The sequence below is a fragment of the Cavia porcellus genome, unplaced genomic scaffold (genome assembly GCF_034190915.1).
Source record: "Cavia porcellus strain 051 isolate PalLab524CR breed Dunkin Hartley unplaced genomic scaffold, mCavPor4.1 scaffold_18, whole genome shotgun sequence".
Classification (NCBI taxonomy): domain Eukaryota; kingdom Metazoa; phylum Chordata; class Mammalia; order Rodentia; family Caviidae; genus Cavia; species Cavia porcellus.
In genome coordinates this window covers 71,677,048-71,697,564 of record NW_026947501.1, presented here as the reverse complement: position 1 = coordinate 71,697,564, position 20,517 = coordinate 71,677,048, and the positions used below count along the sequence as shown (strand labels likewise).

The 20,517-nt window shown below is 58.3% G+C and overlaps 1 protein-coding gene across 2 annotated transcripts; it reads left to right on the top strand.

Moving 5' to 3' along the window:
- The first annotated feature begins 1,361 nt into the window (after positions 1-1,361).
- Positions 1,362-20,149, top strand: LOC134471415 (uncharacterized). Of its 2 annotated transcripts, XR_010040895.1 has the most exons (5): positions 1,362-5,127; positions 10,923-11,159; positions 13,438-13,641; positions 14,189-18,114; positions 18,224-20,149. XR_010040895.1 is itself a non-coding variant. In XM_063230260.1 (4 exons), exons 1-4 carry the CDS (start codon positions 4,624-4,626, stop codon positions 14,258-14,260), a joined length of 1,017 nt encoding a protein of 338 aa, XP_063086330.1. In that variant the 5' UTR covers positions 1,362-4,623; the 3' UTR covers positions 14,261-20,149. The 2 variants fall into 2 exon arrangements, 1 of the variants encoding a protein (XP_063086330.1); XM_063230260.1 differs by having other exon boundaries at positions 14,189-20,149.
- Positions 20,150-20,517: the final 368 nt, after the last annotated feature.

The window sequence follows — 20,517 nt, the reverse complement described above, 5'->3', positions numbered from 1 at the left end:
TCATCCTTGGTGTGGCCGTTGATGAGGTCTGAGGGAAACTGCCACTTTGCTTACGTTTCCTGCCTGCTCCATTCAGTGCTCACTGGCTTTGCTGTTCCCTGCCCTCTTCCGTGAATTGGGCATCCTCAGGGGTTTCACGTTCTCTCCTCCACTGATTTAGTGTTCATTCTCACTTGCCCACATCTGGTGCTGCCCTGTGGTTTAAACACAGTCCCCTTGCAGGTGGGGTCCCCTGAGAGGAGCAGCGAGCACCTCGCACCAGGGGCTGGCCGAACCCCGTGCACCCCACACATTTCTCCATGCCGCTGAGCACACACGCTTTCTCACGTTCACTTCAGGTGGCTCTGCGGGTGCCGCTGCCCGGGGCCCCCAGTCTGTGTGCGGCTGGCCGCGTTGTGGGGAGGGCTGGGTCTTGGAAAGCAGGGGAGGTGGCGGGCCAGGCTCCACCCTCTCGAGACAGCGCCATCTCCCTGGACAGGGTGAAGTCCCCTCGAGGGCCAATGTTGGCACCTCCTCAGGACCTGAGAGGCCTGTCTTGGGTGCCCTGATGTGGGAAATGAATTTATGGGTGTGGACTCCCCAAGGAATTGAACTCCAGAGGCAGAAAGATCGGGGCTTTGGTCCACGCCCTTTCAGGTGTGGCTTGGTGCCCACAGACAGGCACAGGGTGGAGGGGCCGAGCACTTCCACCCCGACTCTCGGGAGCTCCTGCTTCACACCTGGGGTTGGCTTGGTCTGCCCAGCCTCACCTGCTACTTTCTGTTATCTTTACCTTTTTTTTGTTTTTTTGTCTTTTTGAGACAGGGTCTCGCTATGCAGTTCAGGCTGGCCTTGAGCTCACGTTATAGCCCAGGCTGGTCTCGAACTCAGAACCATCCTCCTGCCTCAGCCTCCTGAGTGCTGGGATTACAGGCGTGCATGCCTGGCTTTTCTAGTAATTTTCAGCCTTTTGCTTCCCAGGACCGTGATTCAGGAAGACTCGAGCATTTCTGTCTAACCGCAGAACCTCACCTCTGGCTCGAGCCTGTGCAGTGGCGTCTACTGGTCCACTGAGCTACTTCTGCGAGTGAGGGCTCAGTAAAACAGTCCGTGCAATATGGACCAACTGAAAGGTCTTTACCTCGCAGCCCTGCGCCCTGGTCATGGGTGTCTGTGTTTCCCTGGTCCTGGGTGCGGCCTCCAGCAGCTATGGTTGTGGGCTCAGCCCTCCCTCCTCCTCAGGAGCAGAACCCTCCCAGTTGCCCCTCTGCAGCTGCAGGGACCTCCATGCCCCCTGCCCCAATCGATTAAAGCACCTCCCCCACTTTCTGCCTGCCAAGGGGCTGCTCTTGCCTGTTTAGGTCAGCGCTGAGCAGCAGCTGTCTCCAAGCTTCTCCCAGGCTCCTCCAGAGCCCAGCACGGCTGGGAAGAAGCCCCAGGAGGAGGGTCCTGCTCTGGACCCTGCGTCCTGGGTCTGTGCTGGCTGCATGTCATCTTGGTTGGGGACAGTGCTGTGGCCCCTGCTCAGCCCGGAGAGAAGCTTGAGGCAAGTCCTGGGGACCACAGCCATTTCTGATTGAGGAAACGAGGGGCGGGGGTCTGCCCAGAGGTGCTCAGTACCACTCTGAGCACTCCCTGCCTGGCCCCAAAGCCCAGGCTTTCCCACTTCATTCTTTGTCTGTGCCATGTGGGAGCGCAGGGCACACCAGGGGTAGAGCCAGGCCCTCCCACCTCTGCCCAGGCCAAGGGTGCGCAGTGCTTAATCCGTCCCTGGGAGGTGACCCGTGTGTGGAATTTGCTGGGCAGCCCAGGCTAGCCAAGCTCAGGATGCACGATTTCTCTCCAGGTCAATCATCCCTCAGCGCCCGAGGCCCTGCTCCCCGCACAGACTGCTGCTCGCTTCCCATGGAAGCCTCCATCTGGGAGTAGCGGGCGGGCCACCCGGGGGCCCTCGTTGCCCCCAGCCCCACACACTCTGGGAGGTTTGTGATCCTCTGAGAACTCGCCCCAGCTTCCTCCACGTAAGGAAGCTCTGGCTGCAGAGAGGCCAGTGCCATCGGCCCTAACTGGATCTCAGTGTGCACTGTGCTGGGCTATTTGGGCAGCGAGCGTCCAGCCTGGGCATTTCTTCTGCATTTTACATGCCCACGGGGCCTGTTCCTTGCGCCTGTCTGGTTGTGTCACATCACGGAGGGTTTCTCAGGGCGGCCGCAGGCTCTGTGCACGGCTGGGGCAGCGTTCACAGCACAGCTGCTGCCAGGCCCCGTGGTGGAGGTGCTGGCCTGAGGCCCTGCAGGGCAGAGTGCAAGGGCCAGCAGCGGACCTTTGAACATGGCCATGTGCCCGGGTCATGCAGGTGGACAGCAGCCAGGCCAAAGAGGCCTGCTAGGCGCCACCACCTCCAGGAATGTCCAGAGGGGCTGCACGTGCAAGGCATGTGACAGTTCTGTGCATGTGTGTGCGTGGAGTGTGCTCAGGGATGTGTGTGTGTGTGCCTGAAAGTGCACGTGGTGTGTGGCTCTGTGTGGGAATGAGTGTGTGCTACTATGTACACATGAAGTTTGTGAGTGTGCATGCACATGGATAGCTGTGTGCACAAAAGGGCACGTGAGTGAGTGAGTGGGCATGAGTACATGCATGTGATGGTACGCACAGGGCATGCGTGTTCATGAGTATTTGCATACGGATGTATGAACACACGTGTAGGTAAGTGTGCACAGTGCATATCTGTGCATGTGCCTACAGGTGTGTGCATGTGTCTGTGTGTGTGTGTGTGTGTGTGTGTGTGTGTGAGACAGAGCCCGCTGCCGGACAGTCCATGCCAGCAGGACACTGGTGTGTGAGCTATGAAGATGCTGCGGCTGTCCTTGCCAGCTGCCCCCAGGCCGCTGCACCTGCATCAGACCTTGCGTGTCCCAGGCTCGGCCTGTGCTGCACATGGCAAGGCTTCTCGTCTTCAAAACTCGGCTTGGGTGGCGCCACTCTGGCCTCTGGGCCCTGCTGGCTCCCCACGAGGCGGGGCTGTGCATTTTGCTCCTGTGTCCTCGTGCCTATGCCCGGCCTGGCCCTCTGGGCAGTCTCTGCTGCAGGCTTTCCCACACTGTACACAGAGCAGTGTCCAGGCTGCCTGCGCCTCCACCTCCCTGTCTGCAAAATACTGAGCCTTGCACCTGCCAGTGGCCCCTGTCCTGTCCTCTCTCCATCTCAGGGCCCCGCCCTGCCTTTCCTGCCAAGACACGGATTTGTCAAGTGAGCACCGCGGCTCCACCGCACACATTGGTGAGTCCCACCAGGAGACCAGACCCCAAGACGCAGCGTGGCACAGCTCCTTCCCTGCAGTTCCCCTGAGCAGGGACCACTGCGCAGCCTGGGCCAGGCCTGGCATCCTGCCATCTCCTTGTTACACCGGGGGATGAGCAGCCACTGGGATCTTAACTCAACCCCAGAAATAAATTAGAGGGATGCAGCTTAACGGAAGGAAGACGCTTTATTTGCGAAGAAGAAAAGGGGAAAGAAAGAAGACAACTGCTCTGATAGGAAAGAATCGGGGCAGTGGCTCTGGAAGGATGGAGGAGCCCTGGGCACCTTGTTCCCAGCTGTCTTTCTGGGGGTGACTCTGCCCCAGCCGGAACTTGCCATAATTGGACCGGCTTCAAGGCACCTCTGCCTAATGTCCTTTCTTCTGGAGTCTACATGTAGCTTCTTTCTCTCCCTGTTTACTTGCCTTGACCCACCTGCCAAGGCCTTCCCTCTGGGGGTTGCCAGTGTACTGGGGCCTCCTTACTCAGCTTAGGGCAGTAGCAAGGGCTGTGGCAGTCTACCGGACTCCTCACCAGCCTAGAGGGCATAACACGTGACCACAGGATGAGCGCGTGCGTAGAAGTGGCTGTCGGAGCAGAGGTGTGGGCACAGGCTGCCCGAGGCAGGCGCCCCCTGCTTCCGCTTTGGTTACTGGGGGTGGGTGCAGCCCGGTCTGTCATCTGTATGCCCGGCTTTCTCCTTGTGTCCTGCCTATTAGCTCTTTTCTGGGTCTCTTGGTGCAGGCCCCAAGGCCACTTGGTGTCTTTGTCTGTACTTTTCCCTGCCCCGTCGCTGACTGGCTTCCAGGGCAGTCTCCCTGGTACAGTTCGCTTTCAACACCTTCCGGGCAGCATTTGCTGGAGTGAAGGAGGTGCGGTCCCAGCTCCCCATCCGCAGCCAGCTCGGCTGGGGACTGCGCACAGGCAGCAGTGACCTAATGAAATGTTAACACATCATTAAAGTGATTTTCGATAAGCACAGTTAACAGTGTGATAAGCCACTCCTGGCTGAGTCCACACTGAAAACAATCACTCCCAATCAGCATTGATGCCCATGAAGGTCACGGGACTCAAGTGCAGCCTGGCAGGGCACAACTGCCACCTGAGACCATCGCTGGTCACAGAGCTGGGACACTGCCAGGTGCCCCGCTGGACTCCAGTACCCTGAGACTCAATATGTGAGGACACAGGACATGGGCTGGGCTGGGGGCCAGGGGGACCCTGGGGTCTGTGTCCCCAGAGGGCAGGGGATGCAGGAAGAGGCGTTGCTGGCCCTGGCCTGACTCGGTAATGACCCCACCACCACCACCAGGCTGTGACTCTGAGGGGAGTAATTTCCTGGCGCATGAGTCCACACTTCTGTGCCCTGGGAAAAGGGCAGAAAAGGCCTAGGGTCTGTGACTGGGGCCAGGTGGGCAGGCCGTGGGTGAAGAGGGACACACAGCAGTGTTCTGTGTGGATCAAAGGGGCCATGCTGCTCAGGGACAGCAGAGCTGATCTGTGCCCATCACCCATGTCCACCCTGCTCACATCACGGCCAGGGAACAGCCCAGTGAAGAGCCCGCTTCATGCCACTGCGGGGAAGCACAGCAGGGACAGGGAGGGCACTGGAGCCTGGGATCCATGTGGCCTGCTGGAAGGTCCAGGCCTCGAGGCTACGAAAGCTGGACTCAGACCGAGGCCAGATCTGCCCTCAGCTGCTTTCATCTGGAACAGCATTCCCCTGCCCCACTCCCCACGCGGTCACCTGCTGTGGGATGGTAAAGGTCCTGAAACCCAGAGGGCGATGATCCAGCCCGGCTTCCTCTTCCAGCAGCAAAGCCCTCGGCCAGTGCAGCTGGGTTCAAAGGTAAGAGGCGCAATTGAACAGTACAGTGAATAGTTAAACAGGGATTCCAGTAAAAGACGCGTGCCTTTGGGGGCTGCCGCAGTGGCCGTGTCCTGAGTCCGTTCAAAATGTTCACCTCCGTTTCTGTCAAATAAAAGCAGGACGTTGTGTCCTTGCCGCCTTATCCGTGAGACCTAGTGCTGCAGCCTCCAGCTCTTTCCCAGCTAAAATGTCATCTGTCAAAGATACAAGCTTTCGGTCCACTCAGGACACAGAGTCAGCCGCCACAGGAAAGAGGGCTGCGGAGCTGCTGCAGAAGGTGGCGGAGCGGTGGGAGGAGTGTGTGTGGGAGGGGGTTCGAGGCAGGGTGGCCTTTGCTGTGGTAGTTTTCTGTTTTTCAATTGCACCCGGAGTTTAGGGCAGCAGCAATGTGCCAAGGGCTGTAGTGACCAGGACTCCTGTGATGGTTCCCGCTCCCATTCCAGCCCTCCTCTCCTCTTAGCTTTGGCCACCTGAGTTTTTTGGTGGTTTCATCAATGTTACAGTTTTTTTTTCCCGATTTGGGGACCACACACATCACCCCCACATCAACTGCAGCTCCTCCTCTTCCTCCTGCATCCTTCAGACCAGAGCTAAGGGCTGTCCTTGGAGAAGCCTCCAGGACCCAGGCCAAAAGCCCTGCTCTGTGCCCGATGCTCCCTCCGCCCTGAGCTTCCCACCCTCACTCCCTGCTCCACTCCACTCTTGGTGGAGCTCAAGCTGCTGCAGAGGCTTCCTCGGCATAAACCTGGGCAGGACTGCTGGCAGCCAGACTGCTTATCCAGATGATGCCAGGTCCCAAAGAGACCCTGAGAATTACATATGATGTTGGGGAGCCCATGGCCCGGTGCCTGGGCCCTGGTATCTGCAGCCACCATTGTCTCTGTTCTTTGCAAGGCTTACTCCTGTCCTGTCTGCTTGAGGCCAGCCCTGGCTGTGAATTGCAATGGGTACCAAGATGGGCTAAGATGTGAGGGCCAGGAAGAGGCGTGCCTGGTGGTGCAGGCAGAGGAGGGTGACAGGGAGCCTTGTGGGCTATGTTCTCTGTGTTTAGGGCCTACTTCAGCCATGAATTTGTGCACACCTTGAATCCCAGGAGTTGGGAAGATGGTGAGCAGGGGGAAAGGAAACAGCAGGACTGGAGGCACCAAGGCCAGCTTTGGGAGGACCGTGGATATCTTTGCAGTCCTGGGGTGGGAGGTTCAAGGGTCTGAAGAAGAACTGAGAAGCCGAGAGTAAGCAGAACAGGCAGAAACTCTGTTGTGTAGCAGGCAGTGTGAAAGTTTGTCCAGGCTGACAAGCCCATACTTTTATGTGGAGTATTTAGTCCATTTACGTTTAATGAGATCACTGATTTAGTTGAGGTATATTGACCAACTTCCTGTTTGTTTTTTATGTTTCTTTTTCTGTCTTTCCTCGACTTCTTTGAATTGATCTTTTTAAAATTATCATCCTCCTATCTCTTACTAACAGATTAGTGTTTGTTAGTAACCTAGTGGTTAAAACACATCTTATTTTCTTATGGAATCTAATAGACATTATTTCTTTTATCACTTCCCTAATCTTGTAGAGCCTTAGAAAACTTTAGTATCATTCATTTTCCAGCCTTTACCTTGTCATTTCCAGACTTTCATTTCTACACATTTTAAACCCCACAATATATTCTTAAGACTATTTTGAGTCAACATGATTCATTTATATTTGTAAACATTTTTGCCCTTTCCTTCACTCTTTTCTAATTTTTTGAGACAGAATTTTACAAGGTTGCCCAGGATGGCCTTCAGCTCATAACCCTCCTGTCTCAGCCTCCCCACTGCTGGGATTACAGGTGTGGGCTTCCACACGCAAACTTTTCCCTTTTCCCTTCCCACGTTCCCACGTTATGGCCAGATTTTCTTTTGCCTGCAGCATCTGTTTTAGCATCTCTTGAGCACGTTTAATTTCGCTGTCCTGGCTGCCTCAATGTCCTGAGCTGATTCACGTTTTCCTTTTGAGGTCTTTTAGACTCGGGAAGAACCAGAAGCTGCACCATCCATGGGGCGGAGCTGGCGGGGAAGGTGGAGGAGGACACAGCAGGTGTCTCTATGAGCCGCCTTTCCCTGGGGAGCGTGCAGCAGCAGCAGCAGCTGTGCTGTTTTAAGTCACACCTTGAGAGACGCGCAGGAAGGAGGATTCCAGAGCTGCCCAGGGCATGGCTGGGATGAGGAGATGAGTGTACATAAGTGGGCAATATTTTGAGGGCATTCGCAGCAATGCTTCTTTTACTGTAATAATTTTTTTTGGTTGCCTGGAATTGAACTCAGGACTCTGCGCTTGCCAGGCAGGTGCTCATGCCCAGCCCTACTGTAATAAATTTTTAAAACATGGATATCCACTGCATGTCTCAACCACAGCTCCCACTCTTTCCACATGGGAGATGCTGGGTGTGGAAATCCCAGAGTCTCCAAGAGGACTCTCTCTTGCCCATGCTCATTCCTTGTGTCCTCGTGAGGCTGGGAAGATGGGAGCCTGCAGCTCAGGAGCCCCAAAATGCTGGGCTTCCGTGTCGTGAGATCATCCGCCTTGGCACCTGGTACTGCCAGGGTGTCCCAGAGAGTGGCTGTGCCCACTTCATCCTGGGGCCTCTGCAGTTGGCTCCCAACACGAAGGCGAATGCCCTCACTGTCCAGGATCTTGTCCCAGCCTGAGGCTGCCACCCAACCCGGCAGCCCCACGGCCTGGCTGATCTGGACAAGGGAATGGTCCGCATGTTGAAGCCCATGCAGCCCCAAGGGTCCTCAGCCTCCTTCCTCAGGGGCCTGTCCCAGGACCCTGCGAGGCCCTGGGATCTGCCTGGGGTCAGCTCGGCTGTGGCTGCCTTTCCCTGCACGGCAGCTGCTGGCCTCTCGGTCCCTGGTGCCCTGCACCTCCTGTCCTTCAGCAGAAGTCCTTGCGCTGGTGGACATGTCACTGCTGCCAGCTCCTTCCCTCAGGACGGGAGGTGGTGATGGGTGGTGACAGTAGGCAGTGGGGATTTGTTGGTTAAATGGTCTGTGCACTTGGGCACAAAAATGCCCTCATCGCATCCCACACCCACCTTGCTCTGTCTGAGCAGGCATAGATGTCTCTGTGTTTGTGTCAGGTCTACCTCTTGCGGTGACTGTGGCTTTCGCAGGGCTGGGAGCCCCGCATGTCCTGTTCGTTGTGGATTCCACACCAAGCTCAGAGCTTTGCGGGTGAGGATTATTGTCCCTGCCGCTTGTCAGCAAACTCGTGAGGGCAGAGCTCTGCACCTGAGTGGCATCTGGCACTCTACAAACTAAGCTTAAATAAAGGCTGAACAAGGCTGCAGGTGGCTGGCGGCAATTTCTGCCTTCTGGGCGGGAAACACCGGATGGGGCAGAGCTGCCTGACTTTCTGGCTTCCAGCAGGTTGCATAGATTTTAACTTGGACTGGACGTGATTTGTGTTTACCTTGTGTCTCAAAAGTTGGACAAGAGAGCTTAGAAATCACTAGTGGCTATGGACATAGCCCAGCGGCCTAAGTGCCTGCCTGGCAAATGCAAGGTCCTGAGTTCAGTTCTGGGTACTAGAAAAAAAGGCCAGTGCTCTAATGGGAAGCTCTGAGCAACTGATGCACTAAACAACTGATGGACCAAATGAGGGCCGGGGGGCCAGGCCTGTGCAGTGGACGTTATAGTGTGACACAAGTGGCCAGGCCAGCTCTGGGCGGAGCCTCCTTTCTGTGTCTACCAACTCATGTCCAGGGGGTGGGGTTTCAGAGAGAGCAGGAGTCTGTAGATGAAGAGAATGTGAAGAAACTTGATCCAGGGAACAGCATCTGGACACCAGAGAGGTGTGGTCGGGTGTGGAGGCAGGAGGTGAGGTCGAGCAGTCCTCCAATGGCCTCTCTGTTGGGAATCCAGTGCTCTGACAGTAAGGACCCCAGCCACGGACTCAGGGCCCCTTAGCTAGGCTGCCCATCTGACCTGGACCACTGCTGAGACCCACATGAGTTGTCCAGGGTGGGGCCTGCGTGTACCTTCTTGGAGTCACAACTCAGCCTCTAAAAGGGACCAGAACAACCATTACCTCTCATCTGTGTCTCCTTCACCACCCTGCACTGTGCCTGGCCCCTCCATGTGGCTCTGCCCAGGCCACATGTGCTCTGTAAGTCACTCATCAACTTCTGAGCCCTGGGGCAGGGCTCTGGGGAAGCAGAAAGGCTGAGACCATGGAGGGGAGGCAGACTGGCACACATGTCATGGGTAAGTGTCGATGGGCTGCAAGACCATCCTTGGGGCCAGGCAAAGACACCCTTGGGAGGGACACTGAGCCTCCAGCCCCAGGTACTGGAGTCAGGAAATGGGAGTGAATGCCTCCAGACAGACAGAACCTGGAGCCCAGGAGCCAAGGGTGCCTGAGCTGGAGCCGGGATCTGGGGCTTTTCTGGGATCCTGGATGCAGAGGCAGAGCCAGTGCCTTCGGGAAGCAGTGTGGTGGGGGTGTGGTGTAGGGAGAGCAAGGTGGTATGGATCGCTGAGGGCAGCCTGATGGATGGCACTGTCCCTGGGCGCCCTGGCACTCCCTGCCCACCTGGCTGCTGGTGCCAAAATCATCTGCAAAACCCTTCACAGACGGCAACCACGGGCATCGTTAGTTAAAGAGACCTGCTCCTCCCATGCCAGGGGCTCGGAGCACCCAGGACTGGAACCTGTTCTGCTCCTGCCCAACCAGCAGGCCCAGGGGAGCCTGGACCCCAAGCTCTGCAGGGCAGTGCCACTGCCAGTGCATGGGGCTGGGCATCTTCATGCCACCTACCTGGGAGGAGGGGCAGAGAGCAAGGTCTGCTGTGTCCTGTCCCGGGAGAAGGCCATGCAGAGCTGGACGAGACCCTGGGGGGCCTGACGCAGAGGCCACTGCCTGGGTCCTCTGTCCCCGCAGCTTGGCCTGCACTGTGGTCACTACCAGGCTCTCTCTGCCGCTGAGTCCCCGGGTTCCTGCCCAGCCCTGGACCCTGTGCCCAATAGCCCCACTGGCCAGCTCCAGTCTAGACTTACCGGGGCTCTTTCCCAGCCTGCACCGAGGGTCTGCATGACCTGAGGTCTCCTGAGCCCCTCTCTGCGGCTCATCTCAGAGAACGGTGGCCCTCGGCCCTGCCATTCTGTGCACCCTCCTTGTCCCCTTCCTTTGAGAGTCCAGGATGGCTCAGAATTGCTTCTGCAAAACTATTTACTTGGACCAACCCTAAGTTACTGGTTTCTAAGTTATCCAGGCTAAAGACTGGGACAAAGGGCCACTGAAGCCTGGAAAAGAAAATCTCCATGAAATCCCATGTCCCACTTCAGGAGGGGAAATGGCCTAACACAGAGTTTGGAATTTTGCTCAACAAGTCCCCAGGCCCTGCGGAGTGGCCAGGCTCTGGCACTGCATCCAGCTCCTGAAGACAGAAAGACAGCAGGGAGCAGGCGGGAGATGCACACTGGTCACCGTGGTGTGGGCAGCGTCCCCAAGGAGGGCAGCAACAAGCCCTGGCAGCTGAGGCAGTACAGTGTGTGGCCAGCTGCTCTTCCTGGGCCAGATGAGGACACCCTGGGCAGGAGTGGGGGCCGGGGGCGTGGCTCCTGCTGGCTGATTCCCTCCTGGTGCTGTCCCCGTGGGCCCTGGCTGGAGGCGGGGCATTGCATCCAGCTCACTGGAGGTGATGCTGCCCGAGTGAGCACTTGGGTCCCGCCCGGCTCCACACCCAGCTCATACAGTGTGGGGCTCAGGGGTTCCCATCTTTTGTTGGTTTGAAGGGACAAAGGAGCCCCAGCTGGGGACAACTCTGCTGCCTGTGCCGGTGCCGCCATCTCCCTGCTCTGCAGCCCGGGGACCCCAGCAGTGCAGATCACGATGCCCCACAGTCTCACCGTCTGCAGCTGCTGCCCAGGCCTCCGTCTCCACTTGGTGGCCGCATCCTCTCCCCATGGCTGTCGCGGTCTTCTCTCTGTGGCTCTGTGGCCCGGGCTCCTCTTCTCGTCCGGACAGAGAGGGTGAGGGCAGCCTGTGACTTCTCTTTCATGACATTACCTATGTGGAGACTGCGTCTCAGACGGCCCCAGCTGAGGTCTTGGGGGTTAGCACTTCAGTGTGTCCCCTTCAGTGGGTCACTGTCGAGCTCAGGACACAACCCCCCCTGCCCCCCTCTTCCTTCCCCTACAGAAGGGTCACAGGGCTGAGGCCGAGGCCCCCTGCACACTGCTCCTGCCCTGCCCTTCTCTGGAGACTTCTGCGTGTTCCAGAGGCACCAGCTGCTTGCTGCCCTGGGCCTCGGCCCTGAGTCCATGCTGTGGTTCTGCCTCCTCTCTGTCACCTTCTGTGACCCCAGAATTCAGCACAGCACCTCAGCCTGGCCCTGCTGTACCCTAAAGGTGCTGCTGCCTGTGGGGCTCCATAACTGTTCCCTGGAAACTCCTAGCACTGCACCTGCTTACCTGGCTCCAGCCCGACTTCCACTGCCCAGCTTCTGGGCTTTAGAGGAAGGGTTGTGAGAAATATGCAAATGTCCACACCTTTGGCCCTTCCCTGGCCAGCTGTAGGGGAGCCAGGAAATCACCTCTTCAGGAAACTGCATAATTACCAGCCTCCGTGTTCAGCCAGGGGCCAGACTGCGGGATTCACTCTGCTATTAACCTTCTGAAATCCGTCTAGACTGGGGCAGGAGCCCCGGACAAGACAAATTCATTAGCCAGCCTGAATAATTCAGAGGGGTTTGGAGAGCAAATGAGCGGTGGGCACTGCTCCGCCATGATCCCTGCATATATAGATTTCCCTGTAAGAGGCAGAGTATAAATTAATGAGAGTCTGATCTGTGCTAACGATGCGGGCGGGGCTCCCAGACAGCGGTTCATTAGGGCAGGCGTGTGCACTCCCCACGGCGCAGTTGGTTAAGTTCCTAGAAGCTGCTGGGTGCCCGGGTGAGAGATGACCTCTCCAGCCATGAGCTGCACAGCCACAGAGCTTCACCTGGAGGAAGGCCTCCTCCCCAGGGCCGCTGGCTGGAAACTGCTCAGAGAGGAGCAGGGCAGAGCCCGTTCTCTCTGCCACCCCGGGGGCCCTAGGCAGGTGACCGGGCTGGGGTACCAGGGATTGAACTCACGACTGCCTGCTTGCAAGGCAGGCGCTTATGCCATTGAGCTAAATCCCCAGCCCCCAGAGAGAGCTTCTTGCCTCCTCCTGCCCTAAGTGAGGAGCCTGAGACATGCTCCTCGCTGGCCTTGATGCTGGCTCTCAAATGTCCATGTGTCCATGTGTCCCTGTGTCCCCTGACCCATGCCAGCACAGCCTCCACATGTCCAGGCTGTACCTGTGGCCTGCATGCAGGGCAGGCAGGCAGGAGGGTCCTGTGGGTGCGAGGACACCTGTGACTTTCTCCCCTGGTCCCGATGTGCTTGGGAGCAGAGCCTCTACCACCCCGTGGCTGGGCCTAGGACACCACATTCAGGACATTGACCAGGCACAAAAGGACAAACCCTGCCCCAGTCCATAAACCCCCAGGGATAGTCAGGAGACTATGGAGGTACTGGGCGCTGTGGAGGGCACGGATGTCATCATGCAGGGTTACAAAGTTGCAAATTACAAATTAAGATAGAAAAAGAGCATTTGCTCAATGAAGAAGAAGTAACAAATGACAAGATGAAAACAGCTGCTCGTCCGGCAGACCACTAGGGTCCAGCCGCTGTGACCACAGCTGGGTCCCGAGATCGAGCTGCGTGAACGGTTCAGATCCAGAGTTTCCCCCCAAGCTCTTGTGACCTCAGAGATGTGGGATTGTGGGGCTCGCAGATGACAGCTGCAAGGAGGCGTGGCCTGCAGAAGAGGTGGCCTCTGGGCGCCTCCACACTCCCCTCACCGCTTCCTGTGCCCCATGCCCTGAGCAGCTCCCTCCACCAGGCTCTTCTACCTTGGAGCAGGCGACCAGGGACTGCACCCTAGACCGAAACAACCTCTCTCCTTTGAACTGTGGTGTCCAGTGTTTTGTCTTGGTGATGGGAAAGTGGCTAACACTGCTGTCTCCAGACATCCTGGACACAACGGATCCTGCAACCCCCTTTGCCCTTGGGCATTTTTAGGCCTCAGGGTATGGGCAGGCACGGGGGCAGTGCAGGAAAGGCCCAGGTCTGAGGCAGAGGGATGCTTGCTGCTCTGGGCTCCTGATGGCAAAGGACACCCTGGAGAGGCTGCAGCTGTCCCCACACCCTGTGAGCATGACTCACACCCCTGCAGTGCATGCTGAGCCCGAGGCCTGGCCATCTCTGTCACTGTGTCCAGGAAAGCAAGGCAGGCGGCTTCTCAGAGGCACCACCTCCGGCACACAGGCTGACCACTCCTGCAGCCCACTCCCACCACGAGCGGCCCAACCTCGCTGCCCTGGAATGTTCCCTGGTGGCCCAGCCATCTGCGGGTCCAGGGCTGGAGAACTCGTCACCATTGAGGTCCTGCTGCCTGGGACAGCCCTCCGGAGTCCTGTGGAAGGTGATAAAGCCCACCTCTGCCCTTGCCAAGCTCATAGTGGCCTCAGTTTCTCCAGCCATTGCCCGCTGGTCCCCTGGTCCCCTGTCCTGGGCAAGGCTAAGAGGAGGGAGAGGGACTGTCACTTCCGTCACTGCGGTCTCCGCTCTAACTGCACAGCCCACCAGGAAGCAACCTTTGATGCTCCACATGGCTGCCCTGACGTACTGCCCAGCCTGGCAGCTCACATGGGGACCAGCTCCTCTCAGGATCCAGGGAGAACCCCCTTCGTTGCTCTTGCAGTTGGGGAGGCCCCCCTGCAGAGCCAGCAGCACAGGCCCTATCCTCCTTCTGCCTCACCCTCTCCCACTGGGAGACCTCTTACGATTCTGTGAGGCTCACCTTTCAATCCCAGACAATCCCACATCTTTGTGCAGGGTGGGATGGGTGGGGTGGGAAGGCGTGCAAGGTGGTCCTAGGGATTGAACCTAGGCCCTTTGCACTGAGTTATGTGGCTGGCTGGTTTGTTTTGTTTGAGACAGGGCTCAAACTTGTGATCCTCTTGCCTCAGCCTCGCAGAGCACTGGGATCACAGCACGCACATCACATCCGGAAATCTGCTTATCTTGAAGCCAGCTGGTAGCTCCTTGTTTCCCCTTGCCACGCTCCCAGCGCACAGTGTTCAGGGATCAGGCCTGGGCAGCTCTGGGGGCGGACACCATGCCCCAGACCTCCTCCTGGAGCTCGGTCACACTGCTCCACGGTGAGTGTTACTCCACCGGGTGAGCACCCAGAGGACAGTTCCCACACCTATGACCAGGTGGCAGCGAGACAGTGGTGCAGTGACCAGCAGGGCTTGCTGGGGGAAGTGGCACCCTTGGCTCAGACACCTTCACCCTGGACTTCAGCCTCCCGGCTGTGAGACCAGAGCTGGCTGGGGTTTAAGTTGCTGATTGTCATGGCAGCCCCTGCAGTCCAGGACACAGGATGTAAAACCAGGCCTGTGGTGATCTGTAGCAGCTGGACCTTGGAAACAGCCTGAATGTCCATCACCCGAGGAACGGGTAAAAATCTTTTCACGCAGAGGAGTGCTGCTCGGCCGTGAAGAAGGACACACTGGAGACTTTTATAGGGAAAGGGGTGCGAGCCGAGATCACACGCACAAGTGAGGCAAACTAGACTCCCGAGTGCAAACACCGGACTGTCCCAGAGTGTGAGAAGCTGAGAGAGTAAATGAGACCCAAATGCACACTAGATATTGTACACAAAAGGAATGAGAAACGGGTGAAAGGAAGGGTGGGAAATGGAAAAAAATATACACACAAGGAGGGTGAGATGGGATACCGCTGGTTGGGATCAGTCCGTTGGGAAGGGAAGGTTTGTTTCCTGCCTGGGTCTTGTAATCTGAGCTCCTTGGAAGCCAACAGTGCGCCTGTCACCTTGGTTGAAATTCTGTATCATTGTTGCTCTAGTTTTTCTGTTGAATCTGGGCTGCAGCATAGAGCTGTTCCATGAAGGTGACAGCAGCACCTGAGAGCTAGCGACCATCATTCACTTGTTCGCTTGACAGGAAACGCAGCCTGGGCGCCCGGGGAATCCCTGCCACAGAAAGGGTGGATAGGGTGGGCTCAGTCCGCAGGGCCTCTCCTGCAGGGCTGGCATGGGAAAGGGACAGCCCTGCCCCTCCACGGTGACAGCCTCAGCTCTGCTCCAAGGCCTCATCTACACTAACTGCTCATTTCTCACCCTGTGGGGACTGCAGGCCAGTGGACCCAGTGGGGGAAGTCACCAGGGGTGGCCACCGCCAGCTGGGCAGCCACTTTCCATGCCCACAGCTCATCAGGAGGAGTGTAGCCCTGGCCCACGCCTTGTCCAGACCTGACCATGAAGTCTCCTTGTGTTCAAGCTTCCACATTCTGGCCAGGATTTGTGTCAGTGCAGGCTTTCCATCACAGCCCTGGAGAATGATCCGCTGCACAGTTTCCAAATTCGCGTCTTCATTTCAGGAAGATTGTCTCCTGCGATGTCTGCAAATATCATTTCTGTTCCATGGTAACATTCTCCTTTTTAGGGTCACTGACTGCTTCTTTGGAATCTCTAGAGAAAAAGAGCCCTGGAGGGCTCGGCACCTCTCTGGGGACCCCGGATCTCTGTTCGGACATCTGCCTGTCCCCTTTGTGGCCTGGCTTTAATGAATATGCTCAGGATTTTGCCACCCTATGCCTCCACAGTATGGCCTCCTGCCATGCCAAGACTTACGCAGGAGCCAGGCCATGGTGCATGGGGTCCCCGGCTTCCTTCCTTGAAGATGCAGGGCCGAGGCTGCGCCCCTCAGAGACACTGCCTGGGGCTCCTGGCCCTCCTCTGCTTCCGTGCCCCGCTGTCTGCACAGCTCTTGGGCTCTAAGGGGAAGCCCAGATCTTCTCCGGTTCTGTGCCTCACATTGGCTGGCACAGCCCTGTGGACAGCATTGCCATAGTGGCCGCATGGACAGTGGTCACTGGAGGTCAGCCCAAAATGCTTCAGGGTGGAGTAGAGGAGGCTGCAGGTGGACAGGAGGGGCTGGGGCTGGGGCAGCAGTGGCGGTGCAGGGAAGGGGCTCAGGGTTGGGCATGCAGGACATTGATGTGGCGGAGACCTCTCCTTTGCTGTCTGAGCCGCCCCAGGTCTGCATCCTCCTGTGCTAGCTGTACCACCAGCTCCTGGTAGCAGAATAGGGCCTGAGGGCATGGCCTCCCCAGGGACCTTGGAGCAGGCCTTGTCCTGGGTGCTGTGGGGCTGCCAGGGCCTGGCCTTGGCTCCCATCTCCACCACTGCCATGTGTGGAACCAACTCAGCCCAGAGCATCCCAGAGTGAGGGACTTTCCAGAACTCCTGATGAGGGCCAGTTAGGCTCCTGATGGTGGCGGAGCCCCGAGTGTTCCTCTAGGCTCCCTGCTGGCTCCTGTCTCTCTACTCTCCTCTGCCAGGAACTGGATTTGCTGAGCTGGAAGAGGGGGACCTGGAGGACCAACTTCTCACTCCAGAATCAATTTGAAATAAACCGAGCACTTTCCATGCGAATTGATCTTAGATGCTGGCCGGATTCCTGGATCTCAGCTCCGAGACATTTTCACGTCCCCAGCACCTGGCAAGCCCCTGTGCTATGTGGGACTTTGGGTGAAGGATGCAGAGACTCTTGGACCTCGGGCTCCTGTCTGCAAACCCAGACCAGTGATGGCCTGCACGTTGCATCCTGAGGCAGGCAGGGCCAGGTTTCCTTGCACCAGGGATGCTGTTGGGGTCTCCCAGACCTCTGTGCCTTGACTGCCCATTCCTGGGAGCGACACACCCTCTCCCCTCCGGGGACACCCGCTGACGCCTGCAGGACACTTTTTGGAGTGGTTCACAGGAAGACCCTGGGTGAGGTGAAGAGGAAGCTAGCTGGCCTGGGAAGGGGGCCAGCTCCTGCCCTGCTACTGAGTCCTGCAGAGCCCCAAGGAGCCTATTCTGGGGAGGGGACTCTGCCCAGCTGGTGCCCAGCCTCATGCCGGGCTCTGGGTGGCACAGGAAGTAGGGATGGACTGGGGCGACCAGCGTTGAGACCAGAGCCTGGCAGAGGTGTGGGAAGCTCGGCCTGGTGGTGCACTTGTGACCGTGCTGCACAGCCGTGACGGCCAGCACAGCATCATCCAAGTGGGGTCAGTACCGGACATCTAGGCCCCTGGGCTGCTGTCCAGGGCAGGAAAGCTCTGGGTGCTGGCTGTGACTCACGGGCATCCAGCTGCCAAGGGACCTGCCGGCCTCACATCCTGTGTCCTGCAGCCCAGGCCTCTCCTTCAAGGGGAGCATTAGGAAAGGGGGACACTGGGCCTCTGTCTGTTCTCACGGGGTGTGCGGCGGCCAGGGCAAGTGACTCCCAGACTGGGCTTCTGTTTTCCCATCTGCAGCCTGGGCCCAGGATAAACTGCATCTTGCACTGTGGTGGTGGGGGCAGATCCTGCCCATCACAGTCACCACCAGGAAGCTGCCTCTCCGCCACCAAAGGGCTCTTGCTCCAAAGGGTGCACGAGGAGCTGCTGCGACGCACACCCTGTGCCAGGCAGTGCTCAGAGGGCACAGCCAGGGGCCTGGCGTCAGACCTGTGCCCTCTGCACAGCTCTGGCAGATGACTATGTCTCTATCCCCATGCCAGCCTCAGGATCTCAAGCCGGAATGGAGCTGCCGGAACAAATAACCGTGACTTGAAGGCTCCCAAAAGCAGACAGCGTCCTTCACACGCTGAGACGAGGTGCGTGAAGGTGCGGGCTGCCCACCTCGCTCCAAGGCTCTCGGCGAGGATCTGTGCATCTCTGCCAGTGACCTGGCTTGGGGCCACGCACTCCTGCCTCTGCTCCATCTATACGTGACCACCTCCCCTCTGTGTGTCTCTGCACTCCTTACAAGAACACTGATCATCATGCACAGTGGCATTGTCTCTCTGTGCCTTCGTGACAGCTTAGACTGGCTCTGTGTCAGGTTGTATCCGAGGTCCTGGTGTGGGATCTGGGGGACCCACCCGGCTCGCTGGGCCTTCTGACCCTCACACAGTGGCCTGACCTCGTCCCCTTCCCCTTCCTTCCGGCAGGAAAGCAGAGTCCTGTCTTCCGAAGGTGACTCTCGGCCTGGTTCTGCCTCAGAGCAGGGTGACCCCAGCAGCCTGGAGGGCAGGAGTTGTGAAGATACAGAGGATGACGCCTCCACACTCTGGGACCGACTCCAGCCCTGCGAGCCCTCGGGGATGGGACAGACCCTGAGCCCTCAGCCAGCTGCAGGACTGGGACCTGCATGTGAGTCCAGACCTTCTGACTTTTGAGAAGCGCATATCTGATTAGACCACGGCCCATCCAGTCCTCATGACCACCCAGCTCAGGAGTCCCTATCACACTGAATGGCTGGGGAAACTGAGGCCAGAGGGTTGAGTGGGTTTGCCGCTCCTGCTCCCAGCTCCAGCATCCATGAGGCCGAGGTGCTGTCACTTCCTCACCGCCTGACCTCCCTCTGCCGTGGCCGCTGCTTGTCAGCGCCGGGGTCCGCAGGCCGCACCTGTCCTGGGTCTAGCTCTCTCTGCTGCTCCCATCCTGGGTGGGAGGAGGTGCTCTCAGGACCTCAGCAGGGCGTGTTCCGCAGCATCCCTCCGCGGGCCCGGGGCCGCATCCTCTGCTGCAGACACCATAGGCCTACTTGCTTGGCCTGCTTTGAAGGCCGCAGCCTGCCCTGGGCAGCAAGGCCTTGCTGGGCCTGTCAGCAGTAATCGGGGGTAAATTAATGTTTACTAAGCAGAGTCTCACGGGGAGGGATGGCCATGAGAACAGTGGAGGCCCGGCCAGCGGAAACCTGATCCGGGCTAATTGTGGGACCAGGCCTTCTTGGTCTCCCTGCCCACCCGCTCAAGGTCCTCCCTTGGATGCTGTTCAAAGGAGCGAAGGAATCTCCTGCCACCCTGTCCCCTGCCTGCTGCCACCAGCCTGGGCCCAGCGGGAGCGGGGTTTCTGAATGGGATCCTAGCGGGCCCTTCCACCCCCCTCTCCCACCTCCCACCCTCCCAACACCCCCCTCCCACGCCTCCTTCCCCACCTGGCCCTGGGGCATCTCCCTGCTTCTGAGCAAGGGGTGAAAGCTCAGAGAGCTTGATCACGTCACCCAGGTCACACAGCCGGCTGCGTGGTGGGGCTCACACCCAAAACCAGTTTGCGTTCCCAGGAGCTGCCCTCACACTGGAGCCGGAGCCCAGTCAAGGTGGGCAGGCTGTCTCCTCTGTGATTCTGGGTGGACCTTCTCCCTGGCCTTTCTTGGCCCTGCACTCTGCCTCCCCTGAGCTGGGGACACAGGCCCAGTGGGGAGACTATGAGGTGTGTCTGGGGACACTCGGTCCTCTGGTGTGACCTCCCCACACCTGCTCCTCGGTGGCCCTGGGCCCTCTGAGCTGTGGTGTCATGGGCCAGGGCTTAGGTGGCCACCCCAGGGCACGTGGTGGGGCGAGATCAGCCGACGCCAAGCCCGAGCTGTCTCCAGAATTCGGCAGAGCTGGCTGATCCCACGACATTGGGGGTGCACCAGAAGTCACCTGGGCCCAGGCTAGGTTCAAGGTGGGGGTCTGCAGCCTGGCTCCCCACTGGGCCACAGGGGAGTCCCACAGAGAGAGAGGCCTGGGGCCTGGGCAGAAGCAGAAAGGGTGGGCCATGGGATTCAAAGCTGAAGTGTGTCCAGCTGGGCCCTATGTGGGGCCACTGTGTGGCGGATAGGCCCTGTCCATCTGTCAACCATGTCGCTTTTCAGCCCTGTACCAGAATCAACAGGCTGGGGGCCACAGGGAGAAGGTTCCCAACCTAGCTCAGTGTGGCCCAGGAGCCCTGCTGGGGACAGCTGAGAATGCAGCGGTGAGCTCCCCAGCAGCCAAGGCAATAAATCCCCAAGGGTGACCGAAGCTGCCTTCAGGAACTGCTCAGCTGGGTTTGAATCCTGCACCCATGAGGGATGCTGAAAGAGGATCATAAAGGATGCGTGTCATCTATCTGGTCTCAGCTCAGGAGATGGACAGAGTCAGGCAGGAGGAGTTCATAGGGAGGGCGGGCAGAAGCCCAGGATGAGGCCACCTGGGAGCTTACCTGGTCTGAGCTCACACTTTCTGGGCTGCAGCACGGGTCCCCTCCCATGTCACAGCACTGCTTGAGCTCTCAGGGGACACTTCCCAGCATCCTGCCTTACTCTTCCCTAGAGGCCCCGGCTCATTAGGGAGGAGCCCAGCTCCAGGGCCCCTCCGGCTGCCTGGCGCAGCATTCAGGATACTTTCTGATTGTTATTTTGTAAGAAACTGAACTCCAGCGTTGTGGGGGATGTGAGACCCATCACCATGGAAATGGAGCCCTGCGGAAAGAGTGT